This window comes from Moschus berezovskii, chromosome 6 (genome assembly GCF_049115385.1).
Source record: "Moschus berezovskii isolate FMDL1 chromosome 6, NW_MosBer_1.0, whole genome shotgun sequence".
Taxonomy (NCBI): Eukaryota; Metazoa; Chordata; class Mammalia; order Artiodactyla; family Moschidae; genus Moschus; species Moschus berezovskii.
The window spans coordinates 108,357,695-108,385,429 of record NC_142465.1 but is presented as its reverse complement, the minus strand read 5'-3'; the positions used below and the strand labels follow the sequence as shown (position 1 = coordinate 108,385,429).

General features: G+C 49.5%; 1 protein-coding gene across 1 annotated transcript in view; it reads right to left on the bottom strand.

The window, feature by feature from the left end:
• The window catches only part of ANO2 (anoctamin 2), a 342,786-nt gene that overhangs the window by 47,571 nt on the left and 267,480 nt on the right, over positions 1-27,735 (bottom strand). Inside the window, exons 16-19 of the mRNA XM_055395798.2 lie at positions 21,306-21,501; positions 8,672-8,783; positions 5,160-5,217; positions 4,906-5,006 (exon numbers count right to left, since the gene is read on the bottom strand). Of these exons, the coding sequence (XP_055251773.2) occupies positions 4,906-5,006; positions 5,160-5,217; positions 8,672-8,783; positions 21,306-21,501 (467 nt within the window). The remainder of the gene's footprint in view (positions 1-4,905; positions 5,007-5,159; positions 5,218-8,671; positions 8,784-21,305; positions 21,502-27,735) is intronic.

Below are 27,735 nucleotides of genomic sequence, written 5' to 3'. Positions count from 1 at the left end.
GCTGGTAAAGAATCTGCCTGCAATGCAGGAGAGCTGCATTCGACCCCTGGGTTGGGAAGATCCCCTGGAGAAGGGAAAGGCTACCTACTCCAGTATTCTGGCCTGGAAAATTCCATGCACTATAGTTCGTGGGGTCACAGAGTCGGACACAACTGAGCTACTTTTACTTTCACTTTGAAGATAATAGACTATAAGGCTTAGTGGAAGAACTTTTGCTCTACATCCCTGAATTCAACTACCCGCTTAGGCTACATGTGTCCATTAACATACTAGAGATGATTAGATAGCATCGCCAACTAAATGGACAAGAATCTGAGCAACTCTGGGAGATAGGGAAGGATGAGGAGCCTGGCCTGCTGCAGTCCATGGGGTCACAAACAGTCAGACACAACTTAGGGACTGAACAATGACAGACTAAGAACTGAAATGAGGAAAAGATCTTCTGAAATACAAGTGACTTGTCTTGGAATCAGCAGTGACCAGCTTCATTGACTAGAGGAGAGGTTCATAGACTGCTAGAGCTGAAATGACAATACCTTAGAGATTATTACATTATTACATACAAATTTATATTACATTCAGTTCAGTTCAGTTCAGTCGCTCAGTTGTGTCCGACTCTTTGCGACCCCATGAATCACAGCACGCCAGGCCTCCCTGTCCATCACCAACTCCCGGAGTTCACTCAGACTCATGTCCATAGAGTCGGTGATGCCATTCAGCCATCTCATTCTCTGTCGTCCCCTTCTCCTCCCGCCCACATTATGAATTATTAAATCTTTTTCATCAAGAGATGAGGACTGTGAGACATAGGAAGTGACTTGCTCACAGCTCTATGAATTACTACACAAATGCCACCAATTAAAGGGTGGCATATTAAACACACATCAAGCATAAGGAAGAAAATTTAGTCTGCAAGGAAAAACAGCCGTGTGTAGGTTTCATCTGTCATGGAGCTGATGGAATTGATGGTTGGGGAACATCCAACACACTGTCCAAACACATGACTGATTTCTTTCCTCTCTTACACTCTAAAAAGACTTCTGGATGCAAAGTGGATGGGCTAAGTGGTAGAACAGATGCCTGGGAAAGAAAAAATGGGCATCTCACACCCACAAGCTGCATCTAATCCCATCCAATGTACTGGAAAGACAGGTGTTTTCCCCAGATGTTTGGAGGGCAGCAGTGGTGGACGGGCTGGTCTCACAGCTTCAAAGGGCCACATCTTTTTCCAGTCTGTGTATGTCCTGGATGTTGGTCCATAACAAATGTGTCCTCTCTGAGATGCTAAGCTCCTAGACCACAGGCACCATGTGTCCCACCAGCGTTACTGGATGACTATCACGGAATGACTGTCAATCAGAAAGCTGAGACCCAGGCATCATTTCAGAGGGTTGAGCTTCTCAAGACTGATGATTTCCTGACTGAGAACTGGAGGCTGGCTAAAGCAGACAGAGATGCCGTCAATGTTCTCCTCCACCTCCTCCAAGAAAGATCACCTGCCCCAGTGCCCCCTGAGGCTGTCCCAGTGTGGGGACAGAAAAACAGCCTGCCTGATGGTGGGTGATGGTGAGACCCATTCTGAGCACTGGGATGGCAAAGTGTTCTGAGCAAATATGCAGGATTCTCATTAAAAAGGGCTTTCTTTCCAGATAACTTTGGTTTTCTCCATTATAATTTTAGCTCTCTGTGTCTCTGAGAAAGACCAAAGAATAGCTTCCTCTCGGAACCTTTCAGGCAGTCGCTGCTCCTCTAGGAGCAGTGACCAGGGTTGCTTTCCGTGAAGAAAGGAGTTGGAACATATATATTTGCTAATTGTCCCAATTAGCTCAAGGAACCTAGGGCTCAGCAACCCTTAAGCAGACTGAGAAAGGTTCTGGGCTCCTGCCATGACCCTGGCATGCCCCAGGTCCCATCATGGGACCACCACAACTTCTCCTTTAAGTCACACGGGAGTTAGGAAGTATTCTGATAAATCTGTATGTTGTTTGTTTAGAGAAGATATCCACACCCAGGGGAAGCTGCTTCTTTAAATGGCAGACCAACTGGTTACATATGACAGTGCAGCCTTCTTTCAAGACATAGACACAGTTGCCTGCTTATGAAACCTTCCTTGATGGCTCTGAAATGCCTGACCTTCACTTGTCTGAACTCTGACAGAGTCAAACCACAGAGAGAACGCCCAGTTACACACAGTCTATTCTGCCTCCAAACTAAAAAAAAAACCTCATCTCTGAGAAGATAAGGACCACTGCATATATATTTTTATTGCATACAAATCTTTTTTTTTTAAGACCGTAGATCTTCTTTTTTAAATATTTATTTGGCTGCGCTGGGTTTTAGTTGCAGCATGCAGGATCTAGTTCCCTGACCAGGGATCAAACCCAGGCCCCCTGCATTGGGAGCATGGAGTACTAGCCACTGAACTACCAGGGAAGTCTCAAACATTTTTTGTATAGGTTAAACCAAGAGGCTTGTGTTACAGACTGACTGTGTCCCCTTCAGAATCCATATGATGAAGTCCTAACTGGCAATGTGATGGTATTAGAAGGTGGGGCCTTTGAGAGTTAATTCAGTTTAGACGGAGCTTCCCTGGTGGCTCAGGCAGTGAAGAATCTGCCTGAAGTGCAGGAGACCTGGGTTCAATCCCTGGGTCAGGAAGATCCCCTGGAGAAAGGAATGTTCTTGTCTGGAGAATCCCATGGACAGAGGAGCCTGGTGGCCTACAGTCCGTGGAATCACAAAGAGACAGACATGACTAACTAACAGCAACTAACACTTTCACTTACTTGGTTTAGATTAGGTCATGAGGGTGGGGTCCCGTGATGGGATTAGTGCCCTTATAGTATAAAAAGTTGCCAGAGCTCTCTTTCTCTCCATATACATACAGAGAATGGGTCACATGAGCTTACATGGGATGGCAGTCCTCATCAGAACCAAACCTGCAGGCACCTTAATCTTGAACTTCATGGCCTCCAGGACTCTGAGAAATAAATGTCTGCACTAAGCCACTCAGTCAATGTTATTTTGTTACAGCAACTCAAGCTGATGAAGACAGCTGGGAAGGCTCAGACTGCAGTTTTTGTGGATTTAGCTCTGTGATATCCAATTCTCATTTTTCACTCTGAGCCATCTGAGCTGAGAGATGGAGGCAGTAGCATTCCCTGCAAGCCCTCCTGCAGTGTGGACAGTGTTGTTCCTAGTCCTGTAGCTCAGAGCTTGGCTCTCTATCCCCCAATCATATTCTGTTCATATTGTTCTCAAATTCCTTTGCTGCTTACACTAATCAGAGTGGACTCCAAGGTCTGCCACTGAGACCCCAGCTCAATGACATGAACAAATGTAGCTGGAAAGAAAGGGATTAAACCAGTTTCTTTACTGCAGGACTTCTCAGAACCATTCAAATAATATGCAGAGTAAATCTCCAAGAGGGAGACAGAGCAAGTGGCAGTATCTTCACTTAACCTTATGGAGACTGTCTGGCAAATGCATCCCAGAATGGATATAATCTTGCAAGTTTGCAAAGAACTCCAAGTCTGGTACAAACTGTCTGTCCAATCCTCCTAAACAGGATTGGCTCAGCCTATAAGAGTTACCCCCAATTTTCTCTGTCATTCCCTGACTCTCTGATTCCAGGCTAGCTGAAAATATCCCCTGAGACAGATTTCTTTACAGCAAAAAAAAAAAAAAAAAGCCACAAAAACAAAAGGCAGAGAGAGCCACATTTTCTCTGCCTTCAGGCAGATCTTCACCTGTTGCATCCACTTTTAGGTCCAGTGGCTGTGTGTCTGTGTTTATTTTCATGACTATCTCAATGCAAAACCTAATGAAAGAAGGACTTGTACGGAATTTGTATAAAACCATGTGGGAGGGGAAGGGGGAAAATCCACAGGAAAATCCAGCCTGTGTTTCACCAGCTATGCATCCTTCCCCTCTTAGGACCATGTGTGCCACAGTTCCTTAGAGAAGTTTCTAAATGATTACATTGGGGTTCAGTCCTTCATCTTCACCCATCTACTATAGTTCTTTTTAATTTGGGGGAACTTAGTTCCCCAACCAGGGATCGAACCTGAGCCTCCTGAAGTGGAAGCATGGAGTCTTAATCACTGGACCACCAGGGAAGTACCATCTACCATACTGAAAGGCTCTTTCACTTGCTCAATGGGAGGACACAGCGTTAAAAGCACGATGCACTTTGAAGTCAGAGACATCTGACTCCCAGCTCTGTCCCTTACTGTTATGGGGACTAGCTGTGTTGTTGTTTAGTCACTCAGCCATGTTCGACTCTTTATGATCCCACGGACTGTAGCCAGTCAGGCTCCTCTGTCCACGGGATTCTCCAGGCAAGAATACTGGAATGGGTTTCCTTCTCCAGGGGATCTTCCCAACCCGGGGATTGAATCCACGTCTCCTGCATTGCAGGCAGACTCTTTACCACTGAGTCATCAGGGAAGCAAGTGCTTAATCCTTCTGAGCCTCCAACATCCCAAGTCAGACTGGCAAACAAAACACGCAGGAGGGGCACTACGTCATGAGGAAGCTATTGGAGAATGGACAGAGGAGTGCTTCCTAGGTGACTCGGTCGTAAAGAATCCACCTGTCAGTGCAGGAGACACAAGAGACATGGGTTCTAACCTTGGGTCATGAAGATCCCCTGGAGTAGGAAATGGCAACCCACTCCAGTATTCTTGCCTGGGAAATCCCATGGACAGAGGAGACTGATGGGGCTACAGTCCATGGGGTTGCAAAGAAGTTGGACACAACAGAGCGACTGAGCATGCACGGACAGAGGAGTGAACAGCCACGCTATCTTAGAAGAGCAGAGGCCCTGAGATCTTGCTGGAAATCTGACTCTGCCAGGCTCAACCCTGGAGGCCAGGAGCTGGGTGAGCAGAGCTCATTACTCACGGGACTCCGATCTCAAAGATGTTGTTCTGGATCAACTGCTTCCCCAACATGATGATGCTGAGTTGGATGCACAGCTCCATGAGGCAGCCCCCGGGGGCGCACTGCAGAATGAGAAGATGCAAGAAGGGGCATCAGACAGGCAAGAGCATGAGCTAAGCCAGGCTGCAGTGGGGATATAAGCATGGGTGGGGCCTGGATGGGAAGGGCACGTACGAGCCACCAGCCAGGCAGGAAAAACCAGCAGCTATACTTGCCTCTTCCATGCGGTAACCATCAAACACATAAACATAGCTTCCGGGTCTACCGACAAACCTGGAAGGGAGAAGTGTGGGAAGAGTTAGGGAAAGAGAGAGGAAGTCAGGGCTGCCCGAGGATGTGTCTTCCCAGTGGACCAGTCACTGCCCAAAGTCCTCCTAGAAAGAACTGGCCAGGGTGATGCTACTCCTCTGGGAAGGAGTTCATACCTGTTATCAGCTAACAATCACCAATAACACCAGGGGGTCACCTTTGACTAGGTCACATCCCAGAGCAGAGGGGTTGAGGCCAGGTGTGGTGTAGAGTTGAGGCAGTTGTGTGTGTGTGTGTGTGTGTGTGTGTGTGATCATTTCAGAGCCTAAGCAAAACAAAGTTTGGATTGTTTTAGCAGGTGCATGCATGCTAAGTTGCTTCAGTTGTGTCCAACTCTCTGTGACCCTGTGGACCACGGTCCACCAGGTTCCTCTGCTCCTGGGATTTCCCAGCCAAGTGGGCTGCCATGCCCTCTTTGTCTTTAAGTGTACTGTCCTGCAACTTCCTCCCTCAACTTGTGTCAAGAACTGATTTCTATAACTACCTATCCATTGGGATGGGCATGTGCACACTGCTATATTATAAATGGATACTCAACAGGAACATATTATATAGCACAGGGAACTCTGCTCAATGTTATGTGGCAGTCTGGAGGGGAGGGGAGTTTGGGGGAGAATGGATACACGCATATGTATGGCTGAGTCCCTTCCCTATTCACCTGAAATTATCACAACATTGCTCATTAAGCAGCCATACTCCAATACAAAATAAAATGTATTTTTCTTAAAAAAAAGAACTGAGTTCTGACTGCAATTCCTCCACAAGGGCTTCTGATTTCCCAGGAAATGAAGGCCAAGATGGACTAAAACTGCAAGTGGAGATTCTCGGGACCAGAAACGAAAAATTCAGACTTCTAACTGAAAATACTCAAAGGAATGCAAGAAGCCTGTCTCATTCCTCTTCTAAGATCTAAGGGTTTAACTTATTAGGGAATAAGAAGATTGAGCAGATAGGGGAGGTGGAGAGGTACCAGCCAACCATGGAACCAGACAGGCCAATAGAAGAATCCTACTTTCTTGAAATGTTATCTGCTCACCCATCTCCTGAAATCTTGCTCATCTATTGGAGGCTCAGCTTGACTTCCCCTCTTGGTGCAGTCTTCCTGTCTCTGTTCATAATGAAGTGTTCCCCTAACACTGCCTTTCCACCTTTTCTTGCAGCACTTACTGCAGAGTGCAGTGTGCTGTTGCCAAGACTCTCTCTCAGCACACTACAAGTTTATCTAAAGGTGAGAGCCCTATGATTTTTTTCCCTGGAATATCATATGTATGCAAGTTTCTATTTATATTAAATCTAGACATAAATCACCAAAGAAGTATATAATCACTAATATGGAGAACACCTCTCTGCTACTATAATCTCATGAGCCTTAAGGGCAGAGGTCCTGAGAAGGAGTAGTGGTTTGGGTCACAAACACATTTATAGGAAATTATAAAGTGTGGATGACGACAGTCTTGCTATCACTGCCTTCTTGACGAGCTCTCAGTTCTAACGAAGCTTCCTGACTTAGCTGATGCCTAAGGGGAAATCTTGGAGGAACCTAGCTGATCTGACCACAAATGACACTTATCAGAAATTATTTATACCCAGGACTATTAGATCATAAAGAATATGACTGGTCATTGTCTTTGGTCCCTGGGAAGAACCTCTAAATCCTTGGAATTTCCTGATAGGAGTGTCTTTGTTATTCTTGGTGGGCCCCTGGGACTAGACCTAAGTTTATGCTAATGAGGTAATTCTTTTTTTTTTAAGATTTTTTAAATTGGAGTATAATCGCTTTACAACATTGGGTTAGTTTCTGCTATACAACAACATGAACCAGCTATAGGTATATATATATCTCCTCCCTTTTGAGCCTTCCTCCCATTCCCAACCCACCATTCTAGCCCTCGAAGTCATCACAGAACACTGAGCTAAGCTCCCTGTATTACACAGCGTCTTCCCACTAACTATTAAAATACATTTTACACATGACAGTGTATATAGGCCAAAGCTACTCTCTTAACTCCTGCCCCACCCCCTCCTCCCCCATCGTGTCCACAGGTCCTTTCTCTGTATCTGCATCTCTACTCCTGACCTGCAAATAAGATCTGCACCATTCTTCTAGAGTCCATACATATGCATTAATATATGAGATTTGTTTTTCTCTTTCTGACTTAACTTCACTCTGTATGACAGACTCTAGGCTCATCCACATCACTACAACTGATTTAATTTTGTTCCTTTTTACGACTATTATTCCACTGTATATATGTACCATAATTCTTTATCCATTCATTCAGGATCATGGAAGCCAATGCCAGAAAGACCAACCACATGATTAGAGAGTTGGAGCTTTGGGCCAATAAAGGCAGCCTGACCTTAGGTGGGAGAGAGGGACTGGAGACTAAGTTCAATTACATGAGCCATGATTCATTCAATGATGCCTGGATAATGGGACCCCAATAAAAACTCCGGACACTGAAGCCTGGATGAGCGGTTGGTGGTGCACATTGATGTGCCAGGAAGCTGACATCCTGAGGACATGTAAGCTTCTTTCCAGGATGCTCCTAGACCTTGCCTTATGTGTCTCCCATTTGGCAGTTCAGACTTGTAACCCTTTGCTGTAATAACACTGTAACTTTAGGGACAGAACATCCCAAGCTCTATTAGCTGTTCTGGTGAATTATCAAACCCTAGGGGTCAGTAGTTGTAGCCAGTTGGGCAGAACCATCAGTGACCTGAGAGTCCCAGAGCTTGCAGCAGTGTCTGAAGTGAGGGTAGTCTTGTGGGAGACTATATCCTAATCTATGAAGTCCACATTGACCTAGGTAGATAGCATCAGACCTGCATTGCAAGACCTAAGAATCGCTGGCTGGGCATGAAATTTTCTCCTGCCATGTCCTCAACTTGGGAGACACACATTCCTCCAGGATTAACCCTTCAGGGCCAGAGCCAAATACCTGCAGCTTTCCCCATGTTATCAGAATCTGAAGATGGTAATCCAACATGATTAGTGCAGTCAGGTTGCGTTGGGAGTGGGACACGGGGCTGAAGGTGTAAATTGACAATGGGGACAGGCTGACCCTACTGGAGGACTGTCTTTGTGACCAATTGCCCTTCTGTATAGAAGGCGATGACACCCCACTCCAGTACTCTTGCCTGGAAAATCCCATGGATGGAGGAGACTCGTAGGCTGCAGTCCATGGGGTCGTGAAGAGTCTGACACGACTGAGCGACTTCACTTTCACTTTTCACTTTCATGCACTGGAGAAGGAAATGGAAACCCACTCCAGTGTTCTTGCCTGGAGGATCCCAGGGGCAGGGGAGCCTGGTGGGCCGCCGTCTATGGGGTGGCACAGAGTTGGACATGACTGAAGCGACTTAGCAGCAGCAGCAGCAGTAGTGGCCCTTCTGTATATGGCACCAAGATACTTACCTTCCCTTGAAAAAGGCCACATAGAAAATGGGTGAGTAGGCATTGACAAACTTCAGTAAGAAAGCCTTGAGGATCAGGCGCTCTTCAAATGTCTGCTCTGTTTTTGGAACCTCTGAAAGGGAAGATCAAAGCTGATCAGACAGATTTCTTACCTCCTTAGAGTGGTGACCCTGTGACATGAGCCATTTTCTGTCCGTTTACTCCTCCGGAGTAGAAACCCAGAGATCCATTACCCTGAGACATTAGAACTGACTTCCTCTGTGAGGTCCCAAATGGTTTACCAGGTACAGAAGGTCAAGCGTATATAGGATCAATACATGCCTCTTTTCACTTCCCTCCTCTGATCCATGAAAGTGACAATTTCACACTGTACTCCTCAAAGAGAGGTCTAAGCAAGAAGAATATCCTCCCACCACCCCTGCTTCATCAAGAGGAATTCATCTTTTACCGGCACAGTCACTTCTAGAAGATTTTACTAGAACAAACATCCCTGACAAAATGGTTTGTTAACCAGTGAACAGAAGTCAAGAAGCTCTAAAGGCTTGGCTTGGGCACCAGGGCATTGCTCCTCTTTCTCTCTTCCTTTGACTTTAGCAGAAAAGCCCTCCCTGTGTGTCCTTGGCACAGGTTGAGAAATCTTGAGTCCATTCACTCAAATGATGGAGGTTCATCAGAAAAGCAAGTGAAGCAAACACAACCTGAGTCTAGGGTCTCAGCTTTGGGGGTCATAGGATCCTTGGGTTCTATCAGGTCCAAGCAGGGAGTCAACCAATGTTCCCAGGAGACCCTGAGAAACACTGAGCAGAAACCTCACTGGTGCCTTCAGAAGATTCGAGACCCATGGAGCTCCATGGACATCTGAGCAGAGAGCTCAGAGGGGTCTACACAGACTGTGACAGAGAGCTTGGCAAAGAGAAGAGGTTACTGGGCCATGCTCTTCAAGGACAGAGGGAGAGCACTAACCCCACATCATGTGTGTCAGTGATGACTAGAGCCACCCTGGACTGTGCACCCTGAGGGGCCTCAGGATGGAGAACACAGGGTCCTGGCCCCAGGAAGCTGAGGTGCATGTCAAAGGGATGATTTCAATGAGCCCAGACATATGTAGAAAAGCACTAGCTTCATTAACTCGAGGTATCTGCTTTTCTTTAACTAACAGTCATCTTTTGCTGTTCTGACTACCTGGTTTTTGTTGCAGAATCTCCTATCTATCCTGGCTCCTCCCTCACTTCTTCAGAGCAATCTCGCAGAGCCATCTGAGGTTGCCTCCCAGCTTAAGTCCTCAGAAAGTCCACCGAATAAAACATAATTCTCAAATTTTAGGCTGTACATTTTTTTTCAGTCAACAAAAGGAAGGAAGGAAGGAGGGAAGGAAGTAGGAAGGGAGGGAGGAGGCATTTTCAACAGGAATTTGAGCCTTTGCCCCATGAGCCTGAAGCAATCAATTCAATAATAACCACATCTTGTCTCTCACTTTTAAGTATTTTGGCGGTAAGAAAATGAAAACCAATGTCACCTGAAAAGTAATCAGGTGATATTACTTAATCAGGTCTGAGGATCTGCAAATCTGGAAAAGTCACCTTGTAAATGTGGCTAGAAGGGGATTAGGGACGAGGTCCAGAGAAGCACGTGTCTTTGATTTTCTTTTATAATCGCCTTTGAACTCTTGGTATTCAGATCTCCCAATTGGTACAGGAATTTCCTCCAAGCTCTCTGGAAGGAGAATCTGGTCCCTTCAGAGCATTTTGCTCCAACTGAAAATGAGTGGCTCCCTTCTTCCATCCTAATGAATCATGGGCCTGGTTATTATTCATTAGGATTATTTCTATAAACAGCCCGTGCCTATGCTTTTAGGGACGTGAGCCATCATAAATAATGGGCATGTCCAATAAACAATCCAAATCTCCTTGATAGTCCACTAAATCAGCCGGGGCCCACGGCAGAGAAGCTATGAGGCCATGCCGGGGGCTCTGCTGAGGCTTCTGGGGAAGGGGGTGCGAGGGAAGGGAGTTGGGGCCCTGGAACTCCATGCAACTTTGGGTCTCTCTCTCTCTCTTTTAAAATTGAAGTACAGTGAGTTGATTTACAACATCGTTCCTATCTTAGAACGGGTCTCTTTCAATAGCCAACATGAGGAGCCTCACCTGCCTGGGACAGTGAGATGGAACAGGTTTTGCAGGGTCCCCTCAGGGTGGAATGATGTCTACAGGACAACTAGGGCACTTCAGAACACTGGGCACCATCCCCTGGGAGGACACAGAATCCAAAGTGGTCCCCATCTGAGCCCATGAGAAAATAGCCCAGCCTTGTGTTTCATAAAACTTCAAATAAAGTGCCTTTTGACATCAACTGCTTCCCAGGTGGCTCCATGGCAAAGAACCCATCTGCCAAGCAGGAGATACGGGCTCCATTCCTGGGTCGGGCAGATCCCCTGGAGGAGGGAATGGCAACCCACTCCAGTATTCTTGCCTATAGAATCCCATGGACAGAGGAGCCTGGCAGGCTATAGGTCATGGGGTCACAAAGGTTCAGATATGACTGAGCAACTAAACAACAAGACGGATGGAGAAGAGGAGTCAACATGGAGAGAGCGTGAGAAGGCAGAACTCAACCCCTCTCCACCTTCACAGGCTCCTGAAACCTCACCTCCCCCAGGAAGCCACCCCAGGTTGACTGGAAAGGGAAAGTGAAAGTAAAGTAGCTCAGTCGTGTCTGACTCTTTGCGACCCTGTGGACTGTAGCCCACCAGGCTCCTCCCTCCATGGGATTCTCCAGGCAAGAACACTGGAGTGGCTTGCCATTTCCTTCTCCAAGGTTGACTGGAGGCCATCTGAATTTCAGCAACTGGAGTGGATTTTGGACAAAGGGCAGACTTTAGGACCAGGAGGGACCATGAGATAGATTTCCTGTGCAGCACCCTTACCCTTCTCCCTTTCTTTTAAGTGTTAAACCTCTGGTGCATTGTGTCATAAAAAAATATGAGTATAAATGACCCAGCTGTAAACTGCCTTGGAAAATAATTAGTATGAAAGCCCAAGTGAGTCCCAGGGGGCCAGCTCAGAATTCAAAGTCCCTGGAGCGCCATCCTCGTCATATGGAAACAGCATAACGAGCAAGGCGGTGTCGGCTGTGGAATCGGAAGCTTGGAAGAGCAACTCATCTGAATGGGGTGTCCCCAGCGATCCAGCAGATACAGACCCACAGCGGCAACCAGACACACTGAGGCAACTTCCAGGTGTGAACTGCAGCCACTTCCAGCCCTCACACCACCGTGGGGTGGAATGGAGGCTGAGTCAGAAAGCAAAGGTGCCCCACGCTTCCCACCTCTCCCCCAGGGCAGATCCGGCTTTTGCAAATAGCAGTGTTTCCTGACAGCCCAACCATCTGGCCTTCCCTCCATTTGTGTGTGCGCATGGGTTTATGTTTGTGTGTGGGGGTGGGGGAAGAGGGGGTGGCCCCAGCCTCCTGTGTGATGTTGCTGCCTTGTTTATGCCACAGGGAGGGAATCACCCCGGCAGAAGCCAGCCAGCTGGGTAACCAGGCAGCCAGTGTACTGCCAGAGGGCGAGATTATGGATGGGTGTTCCTGAGACACTCCTGGAGCCCTGGAGAGATTTCAGCACAAGGGGCCCCACCCTTAGAGTCAGGAAGTTGATGGTGGCCCCCCCAGACAAAAGGACTGGAGACCTACTGTGCACTAGCAGTCCAGCCCCAAGTGTCAGTTTTTCTGTTGGAGAATCACTGCTTTACAATGTTGTGTTAGTTTCCTCTGCACAAGGAAGAAAATCAGATATATGGATACATATATCAGAGACACAGGAGACATGGGTTCAAACCCTGGGTCGGGAAGATCCCTTGGAGGAGGAAATGGCAACCCACTCCAATATTCCTGCCTGGAGAATCCCATGGAGCCTGGCGGGCTACAGTCCATAGAGTCACAAAGAGCCAGACACGACTGAGTGACTGAGCACACACAGCATACATATATATCCCCTCCCTCCGGAGCCTCCCTCCTACTGTCCCCCTCGGGGGGGGGACCAGGCTGAACTCCCCGTGCTACGCAGGTGTAGTCTGAAGTCCCAAACATCTGCTGTCAGGAAGACGGTGTAGCAGGCACTCTGTTAGACCTTTCATTTGTACACGTGTTTCTCTTCTTTGGTGAAATAGGCTCCAGCAAGTTACCCCAACATCTCTGATGAGCCCTCTTTCTTAGAAGGCTGGGGTGGCATCACTTAGGGTGATGAGGACCCCTATCTTATAGTCACTGAGGGTCACCTCCCTCAAAGAGAGCTGGGATGAGATATCATTCAACCTACTGTGTTTTGAAAGTTTACGAAGACAGGCTGTACACAGCTAGGGTGGGTTGCCCAGGAGAAGGGAGTCCAGGTCTGTGTGACAGATGACAGCATGGGGGTGGGGATACAGGTGTTATATGTCTGAAAGCAGGGCACCCTCATAGCCGTAGACCCTCGATGGAGAGGACTGTGCTTCCTTGAAGAGCCCAGTGGCCAGTCTGGGACCTGTGGTGAGGAAGGAGCCGCTCAGCAGTGGTCCAGCCTTCCCTGTCTGATGGGCAGGCCAGCATCCAGCAGCAACATGCTGTAGCAAGGAGATATGGGAGTGAAGGGCGGGTCACACTCCAGGGATGTCCCTGTTTAAGCATGGATGTTGGCCTGAGCTGGTCTAAATGGTCAGCATCCCAGCGGGAAACAGAATTCACCCCAGAAGGTTCAGAAGAAGGGATATTAATGAAGGCGCAGTTCTGCTACAGGTGAGGGTGAGTCAGAGAGAAATGCCCCCAATTCCATCTCCTCTACCCACTAAGCTCCTTCTACTGCTTCCCATTGGCTGAACCAGCCCATAGTCGGGCTTGGGGGCACCCATGATACAATCTGCTGGGCCTCGGGGCACAGACCTCGGCAAAGAGGTGAGGAGAAGGGGCCTGAAGGGAAAACCTGGCCAACAGAGCATGATCACCCTGACTCCCTTCCTTCTCACGGAGTAAGGTGCTGGGTTCTTAGAAAACTCAAAAAAAAGGAGAGGAACGTATGGGCTTCTTGCTAAAAGGAGAGATAAGTGCTCAGGGATTAACTGGAAAAATGAAAGAGATAATGTTCGTAGCTACAGCTCAAGTTTGGAAGGAATTCTTGCCAGTTATATAAAAAAAACTATTATAAGTAGCAGTGTTACTAATAATAGATCCATGTAACTGGAATGAATTGTTCTACAAACTCGGGCTACAGGCATGCTCACGTCGTTTGCATTATGAGCAGCAGCCCCCCACCATCTTTTGGCTTCCCAGACAAAATGTACAGTTCCTGCTCGCATCATGGAGGGGGCCTCAGACAATGGCAGAATCAACTCTGGACACACCCTTCCCCTGGTCCCCAACATGCGACGGGCAGGAGGCCACCCAGGGAGTCAGGAGCTGGTGGCAAAACAGGAAGACAACCCAGCAGACCTGACTCTCGGGCCAGATTTCAAATTACCAGCACTGTAGTCTCCCCTCCAGGAAGGCCTAGGTCCCAGTCCAGCCCACATGCGGCCACACGCATCCACACACATCCACATGCATCCACGCACATCCACATGCCTCCACATATATCCACATGTACCCACCCACATCCTCACATATCCACATGTATGCACGTGTCCACATGCATCCACGTGCATACACACATCCACATATATCTACACATATCCACATACATCCATACATATCCAGACACATCCACCACATCTACATATAACCACATGCATCCACACACACCAACACACATCCACATGTATCCACATGCATCCACACACATCCACACCCACCCACATATATCCACAGGTATCCACAAGTATCCACATGTATCCACATGCATCCACACACACCAACACACATCCACATGCACCCACATGCATCCACACACATCCACAAGTATCCACACACATTCATACACATCCACACATATCCACATGTATCCACACACATCCACCTGTCACCCATGTGCATCCACACACATCCACATGTATTCACATGTATCCACACGCATATATACACACCCACATGCATCCACACATGTCCTTGCTCTGAAAGGCCACTCCTGTGCAGACTCTAGCTGTGGGGAAGCTGGTTCCCCTTGCACTGGTGCCCGGAACCCATACAGCAGCCCTCCACCCTGTGCTCTGAAAACACAGATTGTCCACATCTGATGGGAAATTAGATCCATTCCTGTAAACCCAAAACATTCCTCTTTAAAGAATCTGTGCGGTCCGGGCGGCCTCTGGTACTGAGGTTCCCCCCGCCTCTTCCTTTCCTCCCCGTCTCCTCTCCTTAGCGGTCAGATACAGCCAGTGCAGAGGATGGCTGAGAGCCGGATGCACAATTCTAGACTCAGGACTACCTGGTGGTACTTCAATTCTTCAAAGAAAAAAAGATGTTCACTTAAAAAGCAAATGAGACCCCCAAATTGGTGAAGCTGCAGAGGTCTGCCCCTGCCTGCGGACCTGCATGGAGCGAGGGGCTTGCTCCCACTGTCTCCTCCCTAATCCCCAGAGACCACCCCCCACCCACTCCAACCATGCCTTGCAACCCGCCATCCTCAAGGGTGGGTGCGTTGATTTTAAAATCTTCTGGAACCTCTGGTGTGTTTTATTCTCCTTTCCCTGCACTTTTAGGATTTCCCGAGGCAAAAGGACAGCTACGTATTACTGGACAGTGGACTGCTATGGTCTCAGCAAGGACACAGAAGCCTCCCTGCTCAGTCAGAGGCCCCTGGGCCTGTGGGAGGGTCGAGACCACCACGCCCTCAGGGTTGTTCTGAGGATCCAATATACCAACACAAAATAACGTGCTTAAAGCAGAGCTCGGCACAGGGTGTGTTTGTGTGTGTGTGTGTGTGTGTGTGTGTGCATGCCACTACTAACCATGGGCCTTGGTGAAGTTTCTAAACCTCTTCAGACTCCTCGTAAATAAAATGAAAGGAGCAACCAAGGGCTATTGTAAAAATGGGATGAAACGCTGTATGTACAATGCCTGCCAGGAACACGACAGGTGTCAGAAAATCAAGTCCCTTCTTCCCCTATCCCTCCTTCCGTCACTTCCCTGCCCCCAGGACAGCGATGCTCAGGAGCAGGGTACTAGTGCAATTTAAACAAAGTCACAAACGCAGCCTCTTCCTAAGAACTGGAAGCTTTGATCTGACACAATCATTGAGGGTCAAGTACACAGAGTGAGCCCAACCCTGTAACTAGGAGAGGCTTGGTGAAGTGTGAGGAGGAATCTGTAGCCCCACACACAGTCCAGAACTAAGCAGAGTTTTGGAAAGGAGAAGAGGAGGAGGAGAGGGAGGAGAAGGAGCTGGAGGAGCTGGACTTAGGGAACCATGTTGATGAAGACAAGCTGACGGCAGCTGTATCATTCAGCCACTGGTTGAAGCTTGGTGTCAACCCTGCCCTCCTCACTCAGCCTCGAGCTAGAGGTCGTCCCCACAACTAGAGGATGAGGGGTGGCCCCTTCCAGGCCAAGCCAGATCCAGGCCCATGTGGGTCACGACAAGACCCTGGGCATCCTGCTCCCCAACACGCAGATTCAGAAGCTTGCCATCAAGAGTACAGTGCGCTCCATGCCCTGACCCAAGGAGGAAGCTGCCATGGTCTGAATGTGTTCCCCTAAATTCACAAGTTGAAATCCCAACACCCCAGAGGTGATGGTATGAGGGGGTGGGGACTCTGGGAGGTGCTTAGGTCATGAGGGTGGAGCCCTCAGGAATGGGATTGTGAAACTGTGAGCATTAATTGCTCAGTCATGTCCAACTCTTTGTGACCCCATAGACTGTAGCCCACCAGGCTCCTCTTTCTATGGGATTCTCCAGGCAAGGATACTGGGGTGGGTTGCCATACCCTAGGGGATCTTCCTGACCCAGGGATCAAACCCACATCTCCTGTATTGCAGGCAGATTCTTTACCGCTGAGCCACCAAGCTATGGGATGAGCGCCCTCATAAAAGACCCCGTGGCGCTCCCAGCCCCTTCCACCACTTGAGGACACAGCGAGGAGGTAGCCGTCAGCAGTCCGGAAGAGGCCCTTCACCAGGAGCCGTCCACACTGGTGCCCTCGTCTTGGACTCCAAAACCCCGAGGCATCAGTTTCTGTTGTCTGTCAACCATCCAGTCCATGGTATTTTGTTACAGCGGCCAGAACAGGCTGAGACAGAAGCTCGCCTTGAGCTGATCTTCCTGGTGATCCCAGGGTCTGGCCTCAGACTGTGGCCTCCCAAGACGACAAGACCCCTCCTGTCGGCCTGGGTGGTCCTGCCCCGTTCTTGCTTCCTCCCTTCTCCAGGACCTGGATCCTCTCCCCATGACACCCTGTGACCCCTCCAGGAAAGAACACATCACTGGGGACTAAGGCAGTCCTTGCCCTGCCTGTTCATTGAGACTCTCACAAATGTCAGGGACTGATGCTTGCTGAACCAGGCCACACACTTAGCACAGCGTGCCTTGGCCAACAGGGTCTCAAAGCATCTCTGTTTCCCTAGCAACCCCGCTCCCCCGACCAGTCACGGACTTCTGCTCAGTCCTTGAACCACCAGGACCTCGTCACCTCCAGATGATGGTGTGTCTTGCGCCTGAGCCCACGATTGCTATTATCCTGGTCACCAGGTAGACAATCTCTGTCTTTATCTATCACTGCGGAGCCCATTCATCACACTCAAGGCAGTTAACAAATTCTGTCTTTTGTCATAAATATTTGTGGCAAGATGGACCTCAGCTAGGCCTAGACCGGGGCCTGTCAAGGGACCTCCCAGGGAATGGGTCTTCCATCGCCCAGCTTTGCAAGAAATACTCAAGAACTCTTGGGGTTGTTTACCCCAGCTGTTTGCACCTGGTGAGCAAAGCACATGTTCACCATTTCCTTGTGCACCAGGAGATCAGGGGCAGGATGCCAGACAGGCATTAAACCCAGCGTGAGAAGGCAAAGGGAGCCTCTGAGCTTGGCAGGACCCTCATTCCATCAGGTACCTTATCCTCAGTTTCACGTTCCTTGCAGGCCTGGGGGCTCTGAAACCACACCTCTGCCAGCAGGTCTGCCTGTCACCCTGCTGTGTGTGACTGCCTCATTAGTGTGTGAACTCTGCCAGTAAGAACAATTCTAGTCTTTGGATATCTTTGTCACATCTTCTAGTCACTCCTGCATCATGGCAACTCTGCATTTTCCTGGTTTATCCCTCTTTCTCTCTTTTTCTAAGTTGGCTGCACCAGGCAGGACACATGGGACTTTCAGTTGTGGCATGCATGATCTTAGGTGCAGCATGGGGTATCTAGTTCCCTGACCAGGGATCCAACCCAGGCCCCCTGCATTGGGAGTGGTTCATTTTCACATTTCCTCAAATCCTTTGGTCAGCAGGCAGGGTTGAAACCATGAATGTATAAAAGCTTGCTTTAGCCCCTCCTGTGGCCTACAGAATGCCTTGCCTGATGGTAATCCTTGAAAAACAAAAAAAATCTGAATGCATGAGTGAAAAGAGAAATGTATTTCACCCATAAATGCACCGACAAGCGTGGGCTAAGATCTACCAGGGAGCAGACTGGGGAGGAGAGAACTGGGATGTCAGGCAGAAGGGCAGTTCTCCAGGGCTGTATGGCCTGGCTGGAGTGAGTGGCAGAGACCTTTCTTGGTCATGGAACGTCCACGAGCTTCCACACGTTTCCAGCCTCTTCCTAATCAGGCCGCTTCTAGCCAGCATGCTGTGGGCAGAGGTGATGAACTGTCCACTGCTGTGATAGCCTCCACATGACCTTCCAGCACTGTCTGTCCCTAACAGGTGCCCGTGTGGCCTCCATTGGTCTGGGTCCCCAGTGACTGTGTAAAGCAGAGACCCTGCCCTGCCATGCTGTGTGAGCGAGAACCAATACACACCCTGGTAGTGTGCAACTGAGACTCTACGACAATGCCTCGTCTGGTCTAACACAGGCTTCCCAGGTGGCGCTAGTGGTAAAGAACCCACTTGCCAACGTAGGAGACATAAGAGATGTGGGTTCAATTCCTGGGTTGGGAAGATCCCCTGGAGAAGAAAATGGCAACTAGCCTGGAGAATCCCATGGAGAGAGGAGCCTGGTGGGCTACAGTCCACGGGGTCGCACGCTGGCAATGGTCTATACTGGGAAAGACGGGGGTGATGGCAGGGGGGAGGGGACAGATTTCCCATGAGTGAAGCAAACAAGGGGGCACTCCTGGCATTTCCCCGCTTGAGGGAGTGTGATTAGCTAAGTCCCTGCCTTGTCTCTCTGCTTCACTCCTTCTCTCGGATGGTTGGAGTGGAGGGTGACATGGCACCCCTCGCCTGCCCCTCTGCTCTGACTTTAGGGGGAAGCAAAGGGCCCGCAGGAGGCAGGTGCTGTTCTGTGCCCACCCCTGCCACGTCCTAATACCTGCAGGGCCTCCCCGCCCACTGCTGCCTGCCAGGGGGCGCCACACTGTCTGGAATAGGAAGATTGTTTAGGTCTTCTATGAAGCTGCTTTCTCCCATGTAGACTTTTTCAGCTTTAAAGGTGAAACTCGGCTTCTGTCTCCATCCGCCTTCGCCATATTTCTCAGCAGGTTCAGCAATCAGGCCAGGAGGATGCCACTTTTTACTGGATGCCCCTTGTGTGTCTGCTCAGTTGTGTCTAACTCTCTGTGACCCCACGGACTGTAGCCCACCAGGCTCCTCTGTCCATGTAATATTCCAGGCAAGAATACTGGAGCGGGTTCCCATTTCTTATTCCAGGGGATCTTCCCACTCCACGGATCCAACCCAAAATCTCCCACATTGGCGGGGAGGTTCTTTACCACTGCACCACCTGGGAACCTTCCACCCACCCCACCCACCCCCTGCCTTAAACTTCAGCAAATGCTGAATCAGCAGAGTTCTCAACTTGACATCCAAAGTCCTCCACCAAAATATCTGGGCTCAACCAACTCTCCGGAACTGGTGGGACACCATGCTCTACCCTGGACATTCCAGGACCTGGAGCACCACCACGTGCGCTCCCCTTAGTGTCCTGGACACACCTCCTGTTCTATTCCATCTGCTGAGCTTTCCCTCTTCAACTCTCTCACATTTAAGTCCCCCCATTCTACCCATCGTTCAAGCCCAGACCACACGCTACTTCCTGTAGAATCTCCCCTTCCTTGCTGGATTTCTTATCCTGTTTCCTCTGCCAGGGACCTTCCTCTCCTCCTTCCCCCACATATGCCTGTTTAATGTCCATGTCCACTGATCTCCAAGCTGTCCAATTGGACGCTCCCACATGGAGCCTCCCCTGAGCCCCCAGAGACACGGAAGGCTCATCCTAAGGACTTCTATGGAATCACCAGCAAATACACTAAAGTGGAATTCTCTGCCTACTTTTCTTAAGAAACATATGAAGGAACCCATATAACACTTCTGTATAAACACATACATGCCCAAAGACAGCAGAACAGCCAAACGGTAAATTGCCTACATCCCACACAGAAACCAAATTCACTGCCCACCAGGAGAAGTGGCCACATCAGAGAAAGTGCTGAAAGAGTCACTGCCATTAGTGAAACCTTTCTGGAATTCTCTGATCCCCCAGGAAAGGCTCCCTTGAAGAGGGGGGTTATCCAGTGCCCACTTCCAACTTGATAGCATGTTAAAAACATCCCTTCACGAATTCCGCTCCCCTGAGGTTACCAAGAGGCTGAGACCACTGGTCCCTGGACTCAGCAAGGGAAAGAGATGCCTCCAGGCCACCCAGGATAAAGACAGTGAGGAAAGGGTCTCAGCTCCCTGCAGCTCCATCCCCACCCCGTCCCATCTAAGAAGCACAAGTGCCAGAAAGTCGTGCTCAATCAACAGCAGCTCGTGGCTCGAATGACACGTCTGAACGCTGAGGCCACTGCATTTTTCTCACTGGCTGGGAGCTTGGGAAGCCCGATACACCCCCTTTGAAGTCTGCTCAGAGCCTGGGGAATGCGTGGATTTGTGGAGGCCTCTGACAATATGGGGGCAGATAAGACCCTCTAGGGCTCAGGTTATCAAGAGACTTTCCCAACTTTGTAAATGTTGCTGGGAAAATATGGAGAAAGAGAACTCTGCCCTTTTTTTTTTTTTAAGCAGGAAGCGTTGAAGCCCTTTTGCTTCTAGGTTAGGCTAAAAAGAATAGCATGCTCAGTGGCTAAGTTGTGTCCAACTCTTTGTGACCACAGGGACTGTAACCTGCCAGGCTCCTCTGTCCATGGGATTATCCCAGGCAAGAATACTGGAGTGGGCTGCCATTTCCTTCCCCAGGGGATCTTCCTGACACAGGGATGGAACCCACATCTCCTGCACTGGCATGTGGGTTTTTTACCACTGAGCCACCAGGGGAGCAGAAAGAACAGACCCCATGACTGCTCTTGGGGATAAAGAGGCCATCAACTTGGGCCAGAGGACTACTGATTGAGAATATTCCAGGAAGGATTCCTGCCTGGGCAGAGACCCTCCAAGGACACACCCTGCACTTTCTCATTTCTCCACTTCAAGTGCTCTGGACTTCCTTTGTTTTATGTTGGGTCACTGCCACCAGAAACCCTGTACACACTGAACTGACCACACCCTAGGGGGTCCCAGGGGAGCGTGGGAGGTGGCGACTCCATACCGATTTTGGTGAGCCACTTGGCCACTGCCCCATAGATCTCGTCCAGAATGAGAATGACCACCAGGTTGATGATGACCGCCGTGGCTGTCACCGTCACCCGGACATTGGAGCGTGTGGCCTTGTTGAGAGACAGGGCAGCTGCAGTAGTGATGCGATAGACGATGACCCCAAAGACAATGGAGAACGTCAAGGCGATCTGTTAGGGGAAACAGGGAGAGTCACAGGTCAGTGGACAGCCGCTGCCCACCTATGGCTAGATTCCATGCCACATCCGGTAGCGTTAACCTGGGGACAACAAGGCACTGCCAACCCCAGAAACTACGCAAATTCCTGCACGGGGGCATTTTCCAGGAGAGAATGTCTCTCCCTTTTATTAGATTCCAAATGACCTACAACACACATGCACACACACACACAGAGTAAGGTTACCAGTGGGGGGCAGGGCAATACAGGGGTGGTGAAAAGAGTTATTATGGAACGATGTGTGTGAAACTTCTGGAAATTGTAAAGCATCATAGAATTTTAAAATTTCTCATTCAATTACAAGAAATTGTAAAACTTGTTTGTTGTTTAGTTGCTAAGTCATGTCCAACTTCTTGTGACCCCACGGACTGCAGCACACCATGCTCCTCTGTTCATACCAGAGTAGAGACTCCCTGATAACTCAGTTGGTAAAGAACCCGCCTGCAATGCAGGAGACTCCAGTTCAATTCCTGGCTCAGGAAGATCCACTGGAGAAGGGATAAGCTACCCACTCTGGCATTCTTGGGCTTCCCTTGCGGCTCAGCTGTTAAAGAATCCACCTATAATGTGGGAGGCCTGGGTTAGATCCCTGAGTTGGGAAGATCCCAGGAGAAGGGAAAGGCTACCCACTCCAGTATTCTGGCCTGGAGAATCCCATGGACTGTATATCCATGGGGTCACAAAGGGTCAGACAGGATTGAGAGACTTTCGTTTCACTTCTTCGATACTAGAGTGGGTTGTTATTTCCTTTTCCAGGGGACCTTCCTGACCCAGGGGTCAGACCCACGTCTCCTGTTTGGCAGGAATGTTCCTTATCACTGAGGAGCCTTATAAATAAAAGCCAATCTGTAAAAATGCACAAAAAGAAAAGACAAGCACTGACCGCACGGTGCAGGACACAGGTGCTGTGGCTCCTTCCGTCGGGGAGCCTGCGCTCTGCTGTGGGGCAAGCTCTACCGCAGTAAACACTTCATAATAACTAGTGATGGGGCTGGGTCAAATGAACGCGTACACAACTGACGATACAAAGGAGCTAGGGAAGAGGTTGTGGAAGAAGGGGATTTAAAATGCATCTTCAGGGACTTCCCTGGTGACCCAATGGTTAAGAATCCACCTTGCAATGCAGGGGACTCCAGTTTGATCCCAGCAAAGTAAGATGCCACACGGCAAGGGGCAGCAAGCATGCCTGAGTGCTGCAACTGCTAAGACACACATTTGTTTATTTTAGTCGCTCAGTCGTATCCGATTCTGTGTGACCCCACGGACGGCAGCCCACCAGGCTCCCCCGTCCCTGGGATTCTCCAGGCAAGAACACTGGAGTGGGCTGCCATTGCCTTCTCTGACTACTAAGACACACATTTGTTTATTTTAGTTGCTCAATCGTGTCCACCTCTGTGCGACCCCATAGACGGCAACCCACCAGGTTCCCCCGTCCCCGGGATTCTCCAGGCAAGAACACCGGAGTGGGCTGCCATTGCCTTCTCTGACTACTAAAACACATGTTTATTTTAGTCGCTCAGTCATGTCCACCTCTGTGTGACCCCATGGACGGCATCCCACCAGGCTCCCCCGTCCCTGGGATCCTCCAGGCAAGAACACTGGAGTGGGCTGCCATTGCCTTCTCCGACTACTAAGACACACATTTGTTTATTTTAGTCACTCAGTCGTGTCCGACTCTGTGTGACTCCATGGATGGCAGCCCACCAGGCTCCCCCATCCCTGGGATCCTCCAGGCAAGAACACTGGAGTGGGCTGCCATTGCCTTCTCCAATGTGTGAAAGTGAAAAGTGAAAGTGAAGTCACTCAGTCGTGTCCGACCCTTAGCGACCCCACGGACTGCAGCCTACCAGGCTCCTCCATCCATGGGATTTTCTAGGCAATAGTACTGGAGTGGCTTGCCATTGCCTTCTCCGACTACTAAGACACACATTTGTTTATTTTAGTCACTCAGTCGTGTCCACCTCTTTTCGACCCCATGGACTGTAGCCCGCCAGGTTCCTCTGCCCATGAAATTTCACAGGCAAGAATACTGGAGCAGGTTGCCATTTCCTTCTCCAGGGGATCTTCCTGACCCAGGGACTGAACCCATGTCTTCTATATTGGCAGGCAGATTCTTTACCACTGAGCCACCAGGGAGCCGCTGGAGCTACGAAGACCAGGAGCCGCAACTAGATAGTCCGTGCACAGCAACAAAGGATCCATGTGATGCTATGAAGATCCTGTGTGCCTCAAGTAAACCCAACACAGCTAAATAATATGTAAAAAAATGAATAAATAATATTTTAAGAATTCACAAGTTAGTTTAAAAACTAAAAATAAAATAAAGTACATCTTTACTGAAAGGCAACAAGGAGCCATTGAAGGTGTCTGAGCTGACAAGGGTTAGAGGCAGAGATTTAGGGGGTGGGTACAGGAAGGTGGCTTGAAGGAGAAAAAAGGGAAAGAAGCAAAGCATCGCTCTACCAGGCCATTTAAACAGGGGCTGTTGGGAGTCCCTTGGCCAGCAAGGAAGCCAAAGCAGTCAATCCTAAAGGAAATCAACCCCGAATATTCATTGGAAGGACTGATGCTGAAACTCCAATACTTTGACCACCTGATGGGAAGAGCTGACTCACTGGAAAAGATCCTGATGCTGGGAAAGACTGAGGGCAGCAGGAGAAGGGGGCAACAGAGGATGAGATGGTTGGACGGTATCATCGACTCCATGGATATGAATTTGAGCAAACTCTGGGAGATGGTGAAGGGCAGGGAAGCCTGGAGAGCTGCAGTCCATGGGGTTGCGAAGAGTTCAGACTTAGCGACTGAACAAGAACAGACAGCAAGTGCACAGAGATCTCTGGGCACTACGTTTGGAAGGAAAGTTTACCAGCCACTGACCTGGAGGGCCAGCCCCGTTTCCTTTTTCCAGAACCTAAGAACAACGAGACTCCTTCTCCCCTCCCATCAAGGAAGTGAGGGGCAGAAGGTGGAGGGGACCGGCTAGGTGTGCGACCTGCTCAGGTCAAGGCTCTAATTCCTTTCCATCAAGTGGAGTCTTCTTTCTTGAATTCTTTCTGCAAAAGGAGGCTGTTCTAGTCACATCCCCTCTGGGTGGGGAAGGAGGGGTGGATGCTGGCTGGGGAGGACGAAATGGAAAACATGGGAAGAGAAAGAGCCAGGTGAAAGGTTCCTGTGAGAAAACACACTGCCCTGGACTGCGGTGTCCCCTCCCTACAAAGGAGGGGAGGAAGCGGGTAGGGGATGGGGGCATGTGGGGAGAAGAGAGGTGGAGCCTCTGGCCCCTGCAGCCCCTGAACGATGCCTGGGTGGGCTGCGCAGGGGGATGTGCTGCAGATGGGGCTGCGTGCAGAAGTCCCCGGCTGCCGGGGGTGCCGGTGACAGCCTCAGCCGTGTACTGCACATCCTTGTGTGCTTTACAAACATGTGTCTGTGGACGACGGTGAGAAAAAGGGGCGCCTCCGTAAGGAAGGCAGGATGGCAGCGGCCCTGGGGAGAGGGAGGCTGTGTGTGTGTGTGTGTGTGTGAGAGAGAGAGTGGAGGAGAGATTAGATGAGAAAAACACTTGGTGGGAGGCCCCTCCTCTGATGGGGTGGGGGTGGGGTGGCAGAATCTCAGCCCCCAGGACCAGGGAGGGATGAGGACCCTGGATGTGGGGAAACCTGGACATGACATCACCGCCCACCGACAACAGAGCCATCCCACCTCCCTATCCTCTGGGATCGTCACCGCCAGACAGCAAGGGCCTGGAAAACGTGGTGTGAGATTCTTTTCCCTCAAAATAGCTTTTGCAGCGAAAGCCAGTGATGGAAGCACTGATGCAGCAAAGTGGAGAGGCCAGGGCATTGAGGAATGTGTGTGTGTGTGTGCGCATGTGCGCACCTGAGGCTGGTGTGCAGGGAGGATGGGGGAAACCGCCATGGCAAAAACATCCCCTGCTTTGGGGTCCTAGGGGTGGGGAGGAGACCAGCTATACCTCCTTCTTTAAGAGCCCCCCGACACCGCCAAGCTGAGGACAGAGCATGCTTCCTGGTCACCCAAAGTGTGGTTTGAACCCCGCCATCTCGCCTGTGAGCTTGAGAAACAGGCAAGTCACAAGCACAAGTCTAGACCTACCAGCTCCGAATCCTCACTTCTTAACAAGATTCCTCTTCTTCTAGAGGCCCTGCTCCACTCACTCAGGGCACCCCTTTTCCCCACCCTCCCTCCTTCCTGGCTCCACCTCCATGCCCCTCTGCCACCCCAACTTCCCTGGTCTTGATTTTCCATCCCACTCTTCTGAACCTCTCCTTTGGTGTCTCCCACAAACACCTCGAGATTCATGGTTTTCACGTGGGAAGAGCTTGGCAAACACCGACCCCACGCCAGGATCAATTTGCAGGTGAGGAAAGAGGTGTAGGAAGTGATTTGCTCAAGCTCACAAGGCAGTGCAGTTCAGTTCAGTTCCGTTCAGTTCAGCTCAGTTCAGTTCCGTTCAGTTCAGCTCAGTTCAGTTCAGTTCAGTTCCGTTCCGTTCAGTTCAGCTCAGTTCAGTTCAGTTCAGTTCAGTCGCTCAGTGGTGTCCGACTCTCCGCGACCTCATGAATCACAGCACGCCAGGCCTCCCTGTCCATCACCAACTCCCGGAATTCACTCAAACTCATGTCCACAGAGTCGGTGATGCCATCCAGTCATCTCATTCTCTGTCGTCCCCTTCTCCTCCCGCCCCCAACCTTTCCCAGCATCAGAGTCTTTTCCAGTGAGTCAACTCGTCACATGAGGTGGCCAAAGTATTGCAGTTTCAGCTTTAGCATCAGTCCTTCCATGAACACCCAGGATTGATCTCCTTTAGAATGGACTGGTTGGATCTCCTTGCAGTCCAAGGGACTCTCAAGAGTCTTCTCCAGCACCACAGTTCAAAAGCATCGATTCTTCGGCGATCAGCTTTCTTCACAGTCCAACTCTCACATCCATACATGACCACGGGAAAAACCATAGCCTTGACTAGATGGACCTTTGTTGGCAAAGTAATGTCTCTGCTTTTTAATATACTATCAAGGTTGGTCATAACTTTCCTTCCAAGGAGAAGGCGTCTTTTAATTTCATGGCTGCAATCAGCATCCACAGTGATTTTGGAGCCCAAAAAAATAAAAGTCTGACACTGTTTCCACTGTTTTTCCATCTATTTCCCATGAAGTGATGGGACCATATGCCATGATCTTTGTTTTCTGAATGTTGAGAAGAGCCAAACTTTTCACTCTCCTCTTTCACTTTCATCAAGAGGCTTTTGAGTTCCTCTTCACTTTCTGCCATAAGGGTAGTGTCATCTGCATATCTGAGGTTATTGATATTTCTCCCAGCAATCTTGATTCCAGCTTGTGCTTCTTCCAGCCCAGCGTTCCTCATGATGTACTCTGCATATAAGTTAAATAAGCAAGGTGACAACATACAGCCTTGACATACTCCTTTTCCTATTTGGAACTAGTCTGTTGTTCCATGTACAGTTCTGACTGTTGCTTCCTGACCTGCATACAAGTTTCTCAAGAGGCAGGTCAGGTGGTCTGGGATTCCCATCTCTTTCAGAATGTTCCACAGTTTATTGTGATCCACACAGTCAAAGGCTTTGGCATAGTCAATGTAGCAGAAATAGATGTTTTTCTGGAACTCTCTTGCTTTCTCCATGATCCAGCGGATGTTGGCAATTTGATCTCTGGTGCCTCTGCCTTTTCTAAAACCTGCTTGAACATCTGGGAGTTCACGGTTCACATGTTGCTGAAGCTTGGCTTGGAGAATTTTGAGCATGACTTTACTAGCGTGTGAGATGAGTGCAATTGTGCGGTAGTTTGAGCATTCTTTGGCATTGCCTTTCTTTGGGATTGGAATGAAGGCTGACCTTTTCCAGTCCTCTAGCCACTGCTGAGTTTTCCAAATTTGCTGGCCTATTGAGTGCAGCACTTTCACAGCATCATCTTTCAGGATTTGAAATAGCTCAACTGGAATTCCATCACTTCCACTAGCTTTGTTTGTAGTGATGCTTTCTAAGGCCCACTTGACTTCACATTCCAAGATGTCTGGCTCTAGGTCAGTGATCCTGTTATCGTGACTATCTTGGCCGTGAAGATCTTTTTTGTACAGTTCTTCTGTGTATTCTTGCCACCTCTTCTTAATATCTTCTGCTTCTGTTAGGTCCATACCATTTCTGTCCTTTATC